Here is a 14,646-nt window from a genome sequence, read left to right as displayed (position 1 = left end):
AATTTTTTGTATTTTTAGTAGAGACAGAGTTTCACCGTTTCAGCCAGGATGATCTCGATCTCCTGAACTCGTGATCCGCCCATCTCAGCCTCCCAAAGTGCTGGGATTACAGGCGTGAGCTACTGCGCCCGGCCTATGAATAACATTTTAAAATGTTTACACACAACCTCAGGTTTAAATAGAATTACTTTTAAAGTAAGTCTGTCATTAGCAGTATCTTTATATTTATTGAATTTATAATTATATATTTCTTTCTCATGACAGATTTTTTTAAGCATGGTTCAATAAATCATCTTTACTGAAAGAATTGTAATATAAAGCAAATTGCTTAATTTTTTTCCATTTAATTGTGAATTGCATACTTTCATGATTTTTAAATTATAAAGTCCCCCTATTGAAGTACATATTAAGTGTAACTATGGGGGAAAATACCAAAAATAAAAACAAAAAGTTCAGATAATACAAAGAGAAATATGTAGTGAAAAATGTACATTCTGCTCCTCAGAGTCAGTTGTTATTAATAATGGATTGTGCATGTTTATAAAAACATTAATGCAGATGTAAGCATATATAAACATAAATACTTAAACTTATATATCCATGTCTTTTAAAAAAATTATACTTTAATATTTTGCTATTCCTGTCAGTGACCTGGTACACAGTAGTTGTTCAATAAATATTTAAATTACCTAATACTCTTATTAGTCGACAGCTGGTCCATTTTCTGATGCATTTGGATCTTAAAGTGCCATGTAATTTTCAAGGATCTGAGACTAAGTTTTTCAATTATAGTAAAAACCTATTTTTTCAGCAGTACTAAAATAGTAAATGTAAATATAAATAAAACTACTTTTGTATGTGATTTTAAAAATCCATCTGCACGACTGTGTATAATAGGTTTAGGTCTTAGACTTGATAAAACTTATGAACAGGTTTTACCAGTTTACCAACTGTGATGAAAGTACCTGATTATTTGTTTCTGAGTTATAAAGTGGATTGTTAAGAAGTTACACAATAGGCATCCTGGTATTTGAAGAAATGCTCTGTAGTTAAAATACTTCATATTGAAATATGATAGATTCTTAATAAAAGAGACTAATTTTTCCAAACTCTTCTTGTACATTAGGACATTTGGAACACAAAAGGCATTTGCTTCTCCTGGAAAAGAATTGTGGCTTAATCTAAAGAAGCACATTTACCTTGAAGCTTTAATATAACCTGTTATTAGTCTTAAAATCCAAAGTCCATATAGGGTTAGAATTACCTTTTTCCATAAATAATTTTTCTTTCTGACAAGATGGAGTAGATTTTAATGAATTGAGAGATTGTTTTTCTTTTGTGACATCATATTTATTATATTAAAAGACATCAGAGCTTTTTTTTCTTGGAGAATATGAAGTTGTTGGCTTGGAACTATAAAAAATTAGAAAATATATTTTTCAATGGCCATAATAATGCCAAGTTGAAGATTAAAGTGTATGTTTGCTTTCCCCAAAGAGTCTCCCTGTTGAATAAATGAGTTTTTTAAAATCTTTAGAGAAATAATAATAGTATTATTGAAGAACAATGTCTCATGACCAAAGTAGCTCTAATCTAAGCTTGTATATATGATTTAAAATATTAGAAGGAAGATGAAAAAGACTTAGTAAACTAATAATAGATGGATATTTAATAAGAAATATTTATCTGAAATTAACAGCCAACACCATACCTAACATTCTATTAAAGTCAGGAATAAAACAGTGAAGACTGGTATCATAGCACCAGAATATTGGTTGATAAAAGTTCACCATTGGGTGTACATGTTTTCCTACACAGGTTAGAGACTTCAGAGTAGCTAATAAGGCGCGGCGACATGGGCCTAAGAAAAGAGAAGATAGTACTCAAGTGGAGTTTCTGCTTAGGGCAGCAATGGCCAGATCAATTAATATATCAGGAATATCTAGGTATTAAATGCAAGATCAAAAGACATGAATAGATAATTCACACATGAACCCCAAAAATAGATGGTCAATATATTTTTGAAAGAAAGTGGCGGGACGTGGAGACTCACACCTGTAATATCAGCACTTTGGGAGGCCGAGGCGGGCAGATCACGAGGTCAAGAGATCGAGGCCATCCTGGCCAACATGGTAAAACCCCATCTCTACTAAAAATACAAAAAATTAGCTGGGCGTGGTGGCGGGCGCCTGTAGCCCCAGCTATTCGGGAGGCTGAGGCAGGAGAATTGCTTGAACCTGGGAGGCGGAGGTTGCAGTGAGCCGAGATTGCGCCACTGCACTCCAGCCTGGTGACAGAGTGAAACTCTGTCTCATTAAAACAAAACAAGCCGGGCGCGGTGGCTCAAGCCTGTAATCCCAGCACTTTGGGAGGCCGAGACGGGCGGATCACGAGGTCAGGAGATCGAGACCATCCTGGCTAACATGGTGAAACCCCGTCTCTACTAAAATATACAAAAAACTAGCCGGGCGAGGTGGCGGGCACCTGTAGTCCCAGCTACTCGGGAGGCTGAGGCAGGAGAATGGCGTGAACCCGGGAGGCGGAGCTTGCAGTGAGCTGAGATCCGGCCACTGCACTCCAGCCTGGGCGGCAGAGCAAGACTCCGTCTCAAAAAAAAGAATGTCCAAGTTCACTAGAAATCAAAGAGATACATAATTAAACAAAATATAATTTTATAGTATGTTAAATTGGTGAAGATTAAAAATAATAATACTGAACTTTGACAAATGCTATTACATACTATTGGTGGAATTCAAATTGCTATGTACACTTATTTTGGAAAGCAGTATGTATCAATAGCCTTAATAATATTGTAATTTCTCATTATATAAGCTTCATTTGTAAAAAGCGATACATATGTGATCCCAGCACTTTGGGAAGCCAAGGCAGGAGGACTGCTTGAGGCCAGGAATTTGACACCAGCCTGGGCAACATAATGAGACCCATCTCTACAAAAAAATTTAAAAAGTCAGTCAGCAGTGGTGGCACATCTCTAGTCCTAACTACTTGGAAGGCTGAGGTGGGAGGATCACATGAGCCCAGGAGTTTTGGGTTACAGTGAGCTATGATCATGCCACTGCTCTCCAGCCTCAGTAACAGAGTAAGAGCCTGTCTCAAAAAAAAAAAAAAAAACAAGATATAAAATTGTATGTATAAATTTATTCTATTTTTTACACAAATATCTTTACATACTTATATATGGGGGAAAGTTCAAAAAAGAATATTTAGAAATTCAGGGAAAAAAATTGATGATACACTGCCCTTATCCCCAGTATTAGTGGTGTTAGGATGATTTATCTAGTCTTCTATGTACTTTTATTTTATAATTATTTATAATACTTTTTTTAATAATTGGAAGGAATAATCATTTATAGTGTAATAAAAATATTGGAGAAAAGTAGTTAGATTAATTTTGTTTTAAAGAACTGGAAATTTTAGGTATTGCATAGTAATCCAGGAACTTCATTTTATTTCATTTATTTATGCATTTGTTTTTTGAGACACAGTCTCCCTCTGTCACCCAGGCTGGAGTGCCGTGTCTCACTCATGACTCATTACAGCCTCACCCTTCTCAGCTCAAGCAGTCCTCCCACCTCAGCCTCCTAGTGGGGTCTACAGGAATGTGCCACCATGCCCCACTAATTTTTCGATTTTTTGTAGAGACAATGTCTCACTACGTTTCCCAGGCTGGTCTCAAACCCCTCAAACAGTCCCCTACCTCAGCCTCCCAAAGTGCTCGGATTGTAGGCATGAGCCACCATACTCAGCCCTCCATTTTATAATATGTCATATTAATTATTTAACAAGGCAGATATACTTATAACTCAATGGTTTATTCCAGTTTGCATTGTATATTTTCGGTTATTTGAAAGGTCTATTAGTAAAAAGCCTTATAAAGTTTATCCACAATATTTTGAAATTTTTTGCTTTCTTTTAGTGATTCATGGTCTAGCTTTGGTTCAATTTCAAACAGAGAGAGAAAAACACAAATTTTTTGTTTGTTTATTTAAGACAATAAGAATAGCTGTTTTCCAGGATTGAACCTTGATTATTAATGGATCCTGATCAGTGTTAGCTCATTTTACCCCCATACATCCATGTTTTATTTCTTTAACTTTTTATTGTGAAAAGTTCAAAGCATACAGACAAGTTGAAAGAATTTTATACCCGTACATCCACCACCTAATTCCAGTTAACCATACTTGGTTTATCTTTTATCAGTACATCTTTTCAGCCATTTCTCCATCAACAGTCCATCTTATTTTTCATGAATTTCAAATTAAGTTGCACGTATCAGTACACTTAATGCTTTAGCGTGCATATCATTAATTAGAGCTCAATATTTTAAAATTATGGAGGTTTTGAGGTAATATTTAAAGACAGTAAAATATATAAATCTTAAGTGTACCATTTGATAAGTTTGAACAAAGGATGCACCTGTAGTAACCCAAACTCCTATTATATATACAATATTACCATCACCCTGGAAAGTTCCCTCAAGGCCCTTTCCAGTCAGTTCCTACCCCTTCTAGCCCTTTACCACAAGAACCACTATTAATTTTTTCCTACCATAAATTACTATTGCCTGTTCTAAAAACTTCGTATAAATGAAATATTGTAGGTACTGCTATAAGGCTTCTTTCAGCATAAAGCATTTGAGATTCACTCATATTATTGCATATGTCAGTTTTTTACTTTATTTTTAAATTGCTGATTAGTAGTCCTGAGTTCAGCACATTTTTAATATTAACTTTTTGAGATGCCTGTGGTTACTGTATTTGGTATTTCTTAGCTTGTGCTGAAAGAAACTATGTTATAATGAGGAGTACTGTAATATTTGGCTTTCTGTCATTATTATTTTTGTTTATGTTGTCTTAAAACTTAAATTGGACTGGGTGTGGTAGTTCTCGCCTATAATCCCAGCACTTTGGGAGGCCAAGGCAGGAGGATTGCTCAAACCCAGGAGTTTGAGACCAGCCAGGGCAACATGGCGAGACCCTGTCTCTATAATTTTTTTTTAAAAATTAGGCCTGGTTGCTCATTGTCCTAGCTAACTGGGAGGCTGAGGTGGGAGGATCACGTGAGCCCAGGAGGTCGAGGCTGCAGTAAGCCATGATTTTATCACTGCACTCCAGCCTGGGCAACAGAGCAAGACCCTATCTCCAAAACAAACAAACAAAAACTTAAGTTGATAGATAGCAAGCTGTTTGTTTGTTTGTTTGTTTGTTTTTTGAGACAGAGACTCATTTTGTCACCCAGGCTGGAGGGCAGTGGCACAATCTCAGGTCACTGCAACCTCTGCCTCCAGAGTAACTGGGATTGTAGGTACCTGCTACCATATCCGGCTAGTTTTTGTGTTTTTAGTAGAGATGGGGTTTCACCATGTTGGCCAGACTGGTAAAGGACAGCCTGCAAGCTATTACTTATCATGTATAATTAAACTGCATGGAAATTAAATGTTTCTCCAGACAGAAACAGTGTTTAAGAAGAACGACATATGTAGAATTTCATTTAGTTCTCTTAATAGGGATTTAAAGGGAAGTGGTACATTGATAATGATAATGACATAGCCCTATTTGAAGATTCAACCATCTTGATTATTGTGATGTACTGTTTTAAAAGGTGACGGGAGAGCCCAAGGGAGAGTCCAAATCTGTATTCCTATAACTTCCATTCATTTGTCAAGATTGTGCTTTCTAAACACAAATAATCCATTCCCTTAGATCAATATGTATACTTTAAATACTGTGCAAGTAACATGATTTAACAAAGGGTTAACAATAGCCTCTTATTTGTCCCTTTTTAAGCATTAGCTGGATTAAAAAAAAAAAAAGTTCTCTGTGTGTAAAATTTAATAGAGAAGCTGTTAAAAATGTCTTTCCTACTACTTTACAACCTACGTAGCCTCAGCTGTCATGACTTGCCTGCCACCTCCCCCCAACCACTCCCCAGCTCTGCAGCTTCTGTACATTGTAAATGCTATTCATACACAACTTGTCCACACTTTGAAAACTCAATACACTTGTTTGTTCTTTCCTTCTGCCTTTACTTTTTTGTAGAGACAGGGTCTTGCTATGTTGCCCACCAGGCTGGTCTTGAACTCGTGGGTTCAAGTGATCCTCCCACTTCAGCCTCATTTAAAGTGTACAATTCATTGGTTTTTAGTATATTTCCATTCATTTTTAGTATATTTACAGAATTGTACAACCATTACGTAATTTACTTTTGCAGCCTGTTCATAATCCCCGAAACAAATCTCTTATCCATTGGCATACACTCCATTTTTCCCTTCAACCTCCAATCACTAATCTCTGTGTCTATAGAGATAGACTTTCTATCACTATATATTTGCCTATTCTGTGCAATTTATATAGATAGAAATCATACAATATGTGGTTCTTTTGTAACTGTCTTCTGTCAGCGTAATGTTTTCAGAGTTCATCCATTGTTGTAGCATGTTTCAATAGTTCCATCCTTTTTATTGCTGAATAACATTCTATTGTATGGATATATAACACATTTTATTTCTTCATTTATCAATGGACAGATATTTAGTTGTTTCCACTTTGTTTGCCATTGTGAATAATGCTGCTATGAATAATTATGTACAAGATTTTGTGTGGACATATATTGTCCTTTCTCTTTAGGTGGAAGTAGAATTACTGTCCTATGATAGATAACTCTGTAGCCTTTTAAGAAACTGCTAAACTGTTTTCCAAAATGTCCATACCATTCCCACCAGGTAGATATAAGGATTCCAATTTCTCCACGTTGTCACCAACACTATTGTCTTGTCTTTTTATTAAAGTGAAAAATAATTCATATACCATCAATTCTCCGTTTTAAAGTGTACAATTTGGTGGTTCTCTGTGCATTTACAAAACTGTACAACTATCACTACTCTAATTCCAGAACATTTTTATCACCCCCAAAAAAACCCTATACCTATTAGCAGTCACTACCCATTCTCCTATGATGCCAGCTAAAATCAACTTTGTGTTTCTATGGATTTGCCAACTTTGGACATTTTATATGAATGATCATACAGTATATAGCCATGTAGCCTTATGTGTCTGGCTTATTTTATTTAGTATAATGTTTTCAAGGAGGAACTGCCAAACTTCCAAAGCAGCTGTACCACTTTACATTAAGACGAGTGATGTATGAGGGTTTCAATTTCTCCACATCTTCTGCAACTTACCGTCTCTTTTATTATAACCATCTAGTTGATTTGAAATGTACCTCATTGTGGTTTAATTTTCATTTCCCTAATGAGTATCATTTCCCTTTTGAGCATCTCTCCTTCATTCATTGGCCATTTCTACATCTTCTTTGGAGAACCCTTTGTCCATTTTTAAATTGTGCTGTCTTTTTAATTGAGTTATAAGAATTCTTTATATTGTGTAGATATGGCCCTTAACAGATACTTGATTTGCACATATTTCTTCCATTGTGTAGATTGTGTTTTCACTTTCTTCGTGGTGACTTTTAAAGCAAAAAAAAAAAAAATTAATTCTGATGAAATCTAGTTTATCAATTCATTCCTTTAATTAGTTTCCTATGGCTACTTTAAAAAGTTGACAAAAACGTTACAGCTCAAAAGAACACAAATTTATTACCTCATGGTTCTTTTTTTTTTTTTCTAATTTTTATTTTAGTTTCGAGGGTACATGCGCAGGTTTGTTATACAGGTAAAGTCGTGTCACGGGGATTTGTTGTACAGATTAATTTGTCACTCAGGTACTAAGCCTAGTATCCAGTAGTTATTTTTTCTGCTCCTCTCCCTCCTTCCACCCTCTACCTTCAAGTTGGCCCCAGTGTCTGTTGTTCCCTTCTTTGTGTCCATGTGTTCTCTTCATTTAGCTCCCACTTATAAATGAGAACATGTGGTATTTGGTTTTCTGTTCCTACGTTAGTTTGCTAAGGATAATGGCCTCCAGCTGTTCCCACAGAAGACATGATCTTGTTCTTTTTTATGGCAGCATAGTATAAATCTCACAGTGGGTCTTACGTTGAGCAGAATGGTCTAAAATCAAGGTATTGGCAGTTCTGGAGATTTTAGGCTCTAGGGAAAGCCTTTTCCAGGTCCTGGAGGATGCCAGAATTCCTTGGCTCATGGCCCTCCTCCACTTTTAAAGATCTTTGTGATTACATTAGGTCCATCTGAATAACCCAGGATAATGTCTCTAGTTTAAGGTCAGCTGATAAGCAATCTTAATAACATCTGCAACCTCACTTCAACTTTGCCATGTAAAGTAACATATTCACACATTCTAAGGATTAGGATGTGGACATCTGGGAGGAGCCATTTTTCTGCTTACCACATTGCTTATGCTTTGTGTTATGTCTAAGAAATTATTGCCTAACCCAAGGCCATGATGATTTGCTTCTGCATTTCCTAATAAAAGTTTTGCAGTTTTCACTGTTACGTTGGATCTATGATCCATTTTCGCTTGTGATGTGAAGTAGTGGTCCAGTTTCCTTGTTTTTACATGTAGAAATACGGTTGTCCCAACACAATTTGTTGAAAAAACTTCTTTTCTCCAGTGAAGTGTCTTGGTACTATTGTCAAAAACCACTTGACCATAAATGTAAGGGCTTATTTCTGGACTCTCAATTCTATTGCATTGTTCTATATCTGTATGCCAGAACTGTGCTGCCTTGATTACTCTTAAGTTTGAAATCAGGAAGCATCCGTCCTCCATCTTTATTCCTTTTCAAGATTGTTCGGCTATTCTGAGACTTTTTTGTTTCCATGTGAGTTTTAGCATCAAGTTCTCAATTTCAGCAAAGAAAAAAAAAAGAAAGCCAGCTGGAATTTTGATAGGAATTGCATTGAATCCGAAGATTAATTGTGGAATATTGCTATCCTGATATGGATCTTCTGATCTGTAAGCCTGGTCTGTCTTTCTGTTGATTTAGATCATCTTTAATTTCTTTGGATAGTGTTTTGTAGTTTTTACTGTATAAGTTTTGCATGTTTTTGTTAAATGTATTCTTAAGTTTTTTTTGATGTGTTTGGAAATGAAACTTGTCTTCATTTTAATTTTGGATTGTCATTGCTAATGTATAAAAATCTGACTGATTTTTGTGCATTGGTCCCATGTTCTGAAACTTTGAAAAACTCATTTGTTAGGTCTAATTGTTTTTTAGTGGATTCCTGAGAGTTTCTTAGATATAACATCATGTCATCTGTGAATAGTAATAGTTTTGCTTGTTCTTTTCCAAACTGGATGTTTTTGGTTTCATGGTTTTTTATGAGGAATAAGCAGTCATTCAAATCATTGTTTCCCTCTATGAGAACATTGTTTTTCTCTGTCTGCTTTTAATATTTTTCTAAATTTTTGGGTTTTTGCAATTTGATTAATAGGTGCCTAAGTTTCTCTTCTCTTTATTTATCCTCCTTGATGTTCTCTGACCTTGGACCTGTACCTGTCCCATCTCTTGCCTCATTGGTTGTGGACTCCAATTCTGCATATGTTAGACCTTTGTTATTGTTCCACTTGTCGCTGTCAATTTTCTTTTCAATCTTTTTTGTCTGTATTCTGCAGATTGAATACTTTCCATTAATCCGTCTTTGAGATTTCTGACCCTTTCCTCTCTCATCTCCATTCTGTGATTAGGCTATACAAGGCATTTTTAATTTCAGATGTTTGTATTTCAGTTCTAGAATTTCTATTAGCATTTTTTACATTCCATAGTTTTTGCTAAGATATTAACTGCTTTCATTTATTGTATACATATATTCCTTTACTTCACATGGCATAGTTATACTAGCTATTATAAAATGTTAGTCTACTGATTTTACCATTATCTCCTGGTATCATCTAGGAGTTGGTCCCTGTTGATTGTTTTATTTCTTGGAGTGGATCACATTTTACTGGTTTTTGTGTATCAAGTAATTTTTGACTGTGCGATGGATGATGTGTGTGTTGGGCTGTGAAGACTGGATTCTGTCCTTTCAGTAGGCACTTGTTCAATCTGTAAACTCTTAGGTGGCAGCTCAAATTTCTGTTTGGTTTGTTTGTTTTGTCCTTAGCTGGGCTGCTTGCAATATTGCCTGTGTGTGTATTGTTTGGGAGTTGGCCAGAGATTTGGGCAGGGAAATTTGGTTTTTTTAAAGTTGATTGCTGTTAGCATTTTTACTTTGTTTTGTTGTTGTTGTTTTAAAAGAACTCCTAGATCTTAGAATTACTGGTTTATTAACTAGAAATAATTATAAGTATTTGAATTCCTCTTCCTTATTTTAACAATTAAATTAAAATGCACATTTAATTTTTTTATGTTTCTCTTTATTATAGATCGAGCTGGGAGCATTAGTACCCTTGATTCTTTAGACTTTGCAAGATATTCAGATGATGGTAACAGGGAAACAGATGAAAAAGTGGCAGGTGAGTAAAATTGTAAGGACAGATTTGGATTCTTTGACATTCCAGAAATAATGAAATGGCTTGAGGAATTTTTTTTCCTTCTACAATTTGGTACGTGACTATAACATATACAGTTATTATACAAAGTTATGTTACTAATTACTAATTTACTGCAAGTTTGGGGGTTCTCCAACTTTTTCTTCTTCTGGTACTGAGTTTCTGGTTATGTATCCCTGTAATTTGATAAGTTACACTTGGAGCCAGCAGTTTACAACCACACAGTTGTAAAACTCATGTATGACAGGTCCAAGACAAAGCTGGACCTTAGCCTCATTCCTTTGATCTTCCAAACCAGGGCTGATAGTCACATATGTGTACCAACACAACTCTATTGATTATTAAAAATTGGTTTTGAGCCAGGCATGGTGGTTTGCACCTGTAATCCCAGCTATTTGTTATTTGGGAAGCTGAGGTAGGAGGATTGCTTTAGGCCAGGAATTTGAGACCAGCTTGGGCAACATAATGACACCTAATCTCTTAAATTAAAAAAAAAAAAGGTTGAAATACTTCTGTGCTTGTTGCTAAAACTTTGCCTTGAGTTCCCTGAGTGCTCCCCAGCTGTCACAGCATGTCTTCAGAAACTTCTGACTTTGCTATGATCCAGTAAAAGAGGGTTAATGACTGATACAGTGAGGGCTTCCAGGACGCTGCCCATCCCAATAAGAAGGACAACATCCTTTTTAATTGCTTGGTTGCTCATTTCAATCTTCCTCCCTGCCCATCCCCCCATCCTCTCTCCCATACCAGTCTTGCCTTCCAGGCACCACCACTGAATCTGTAGGAACTTCAGCGGATCAGTTTGTACCCAGTGTTCTGCCTACACCAGATAAGCCCTGTTGGAATTTGCTAGGGGTCCACTTTGGAATTCACCCTGTAGCGGCCTTGGCTCCTTGGGTGTAAATATCTGCTACCTTTCTGGTGCCTCAAGTCTGTGTCTGTCTGCCATTGAAGTCATTCTTGAGTGCCTTGCAGGAATTGTAGTTTTCATAAGACTTAGGCTTTGAGAGAGATGGGGAAAGCAGACAGACATCAGTTGGGTATTTTGAGCTCCATCAAAATGGTAGGTACTTCTGGAACAAAAGGGATGCCGCATGGGACACACAGGGCCTGTGAAAGAAATATGGGGTTGGGGAATACCTATAACGTGATTTCTCTCTTGACCAACTCTGTTGAATATTTCTTCCATTTACTGGGATGAGTTTTTTAAAATATACCAAATGCTTAACCCTTGTGGTCATTATGAATAAAAATGAGTGCTGATTCTTATATAGCATTTGTTCCATTCTAAACACTGTTCTAAATTTATATTAACTCACTGAGTTATAGAATTGTTATCTTGTTCCTGTCCCCAGGATATTGAGGCTCTGAGAGAAATTATATAAGACTCAGTAGCAGAGCTAGGATTCAAATCTACATAGCGCAGGAACAGTCTACGATTGACTATTATTTGCTACCTCTTGGCATAAAAGATTAGGTTTGGTCTAATTAAAAATGTCATTCCAATAAATGATTTTCATTCCTTGCTCAAGACTAGAGATATTGAATATTTTAAAATATCAGACAGTGTTATATGAGTTAGAAAAAAAATGTAATTGTTTTTCTGAGAGAGGATTCAGCAATATAAATAATAGCAGAATATCCATGTAATGGGGAAGTCACTAGAATAGTTTAATGTGGCTCTCCATGTCAAATCGTGGTTGAGTTATGAGCATCATTTATTAACAACTCTATCAAAATGGCAAATCACATTGGTAATATCTAAAAATTAACAATTCAAATTTTAGGATGAATTTATCCTAATTATATCACTCATTAAATAGCACTTGTTATATGTATTAGCTATTTATATTATAAAATATATGGTATTTTAGTTTATTTAGAGACCATATGTAGTTTTGTATAGTTTTATTGTACAAATTGTTACATATTAAAAAATAACTCCTACCCAGAAGTTATCTACATAATTATGTTTTTTCCTTTAATTTCCTTATTAAAACTTATATTTTAGATTGAGTAAAATTAAAGAGGTTTATTATTATTGTCCTGATTTAGATATTTTAGTACTTCTAAGTAGGGGGAAGCTGACATAAATGCAAAATGTTTAGCTTAAATTTATGATCATTAGGCTGGGCACTGTGGCTCACACCTGTAGTCCCAGCATTTTGGGAGGCGGAGGTGGGTGGATCAGCTGAGATCAGGAGCTCGAGACCAGCCTGACCAACATGGTGAAACCCGTCTCTACTAAAAATACAAAAATTAGCCAGGCGTGGTAGCATGTGCCGGTAGTCCCAGCTACTCAGGAGGCTGAGACAGGAGAATTGCTTGAATCCAGGAGGCGGAGGTTGCAGTGAGCCAAGATTACACCACTGCACTCCAGCCTGGGTGACAGAGTGAGACTCCGTCTCAAAAAAAAAAAAAAGGTGTATATATAATCATTATATATATATATAATCATTAATTGGTATAATCTCTATTTATGTCAATATAGGTAGAAGAGAAGAAGAAAGTAGAAGTTCCTCTGACCAAATTTCACTGTGTACATAACATTTTCTTTCACTGTGTAACTTTTTATTAGAAGGCAGAATAAAAAGGTTGATATTCTCTGTCTGACCTAAACGCTTTTTGAGAGACAGTGAGCAAGGGCAGCGAACCTGGATAACCCCCAGATTTGCACAACTAGGATTGAAATGTATTAAATATGTGATAATTTTGGCCTTTTTTTTTTTAATTTGAGACTATCATAAGACAGCAGACCTTACATTTTTAACCTATAGAATATACTATTTATCTTGTTTGAAGAAATAAAATAACTTTTTATTACTATACCGTGCTCATATATAAATAAATGCTGTGATTCATGTTCAGTAGGAAAAAGAGGAAGAAGAGCATATATAATCCCAAGAGAATATCTTTCAGTCGTTTAGTGCTCACGTATCATGGCTTGTTACTGAACCAAATGTGTGAGTGTGTGGATTAAACTTTTTTTAAAAGTTTCAATTAATCATAATTCCTATTCACAAAAAGATTGTGACTCTTTGCTTTTACTTGAAAAGCCTGTCAAAAGGCCAGTAATCGGGAAAAGATAATTGTCCTCTCATCTGCCACTGAATCGCATGTAAACCTCACTAACTCCTCATGGGTTGGAGTCTTGTGCCTGTAGCTCTCCCAGGCTACTCCTGCAAGCTGGTAGCTCTACAGTTCTGGGTCTCAGAAGTGGCCCTACTCCCACAGCTCTTCTTGGCATTGCTCTGATGGAGATTCTGTGGCAACTCTGACCCTGCAGTAGGTTTCTGCCTGGGCCCCCAGGCTTCGCAATACGTTTTTTGAATTCTAGGTGGAGGCTGCCATGGCCCCACAGCTCATACAGTCTACATGTCTACAGAGTCAACACCACAAGGAAGCTGCCAAAGCTTACTGCTTGTACCCTCTGGAGCTGCACCACAAGCCTCACTTGGACCTGCTGGAGCCATAGATGGAGTGGCCAAGGAGTACTGCACCAGAATGCAGGGAGCAGAGTTTTGAGGCGGCTTTGAGCAGTAAAATCACAGAGGTCACCCTGGTCCTGCCTCCCAAAACTACTCTACCCACCTAGAACTCTGGGACTGTCATAGGAGGGACAGCCTGAAAGAGCTCTGCGATGCCTTCAAGGTCTTTCTCCCATTGTCTTGATGTCTTACCTGGCTTCCTTCTACTCATATCCTTAGAAAATGGCCACTTACCACACCCTTAGTTTGTTCTCTGAACATACCTTTTCAATCTACATGGACAGGCTGCAAATTTTTCAAATCTTTCCACTATTTTAATTGTAAATTCCATCTCCCAATGATTTAATTTTGAAGCTTCTATGACTTAAAGTGTTAGAATATCTCATTTCAAATCTACCCAAGTTGGCAGAAGCTCTGAAATAAGCTTCTGTAGGATAACAGAATAAACTGTGTCTGTTACTATGATATGAGGGGAAAAGAAGAAGAATGAAGAGACATCTAAGAACAAACATCTGTATTCTTTTCCTATACCAGTACTGGGTAGAAGGAGCTTGTGGATAACACACTAATGAGTCTGTTTACCCACCTGGCAAATGAAGGGTCTCCTCTAACCCTTAATCAGGTGTTAATTTATGAGACAGACACTAGATTTGTTTTCAGCATCATTCTTACCACCTTTCTTGTAGATTTAAAAGTCTGGTTGTTTTTTCACATCTGCACACATATTCCTT

At 36.4% G+C, this 14,646-nt stretch overlaps 1 protein-coding gene across 18 annotated transcripts in view; it reads left to right on the top strand.

The window, feature by feature from the left end:
• Positions 1-14,646, top strand: part of RELCH (RAB11 binding and LisH domain, coiled-coil and HEAT repeat containing) — a 121,741-nt gene that overhangs the window by 14,612 nt on the left and 92,483 nt on the right. For all 18 annotated transcript variants that reach the window (XR_012427220.1, XR_012427218.1, XR_012427217.1 and 15 more), the window contains exon 2: positions 10,302-10,391. Coding sequence is in view for 12 of the 18 variants with exons in the window: in XM_015439671.4 (XP_015295157.1) it covers positions 10,302-10,391 (90 nt within the window). In the remaining 6 variants the exon portion in view is untranslated. The remainder of the gene's footprint in view (positions 1-10,301; positions 10,392-14,646) is intronic.

Source organism: Macaca fascicularis, chromosome 18 (assembly GCF_037993035.2).
Source record: "Macaca fascicularis isolate 582-1 chromosome 18, T2T-MFA8v1.1".
Classification (NCBI taxonomy): Eukaryota; Metazoa; Chordata; class Mammalia; order Primates; family Cercopithecidae; genus Macaca; species Macaca fascicularis.
Note: the sequence above shows the minus strand (reverse complement) of the source record. Positions and strands in the feature narration are given on the sequence as shown.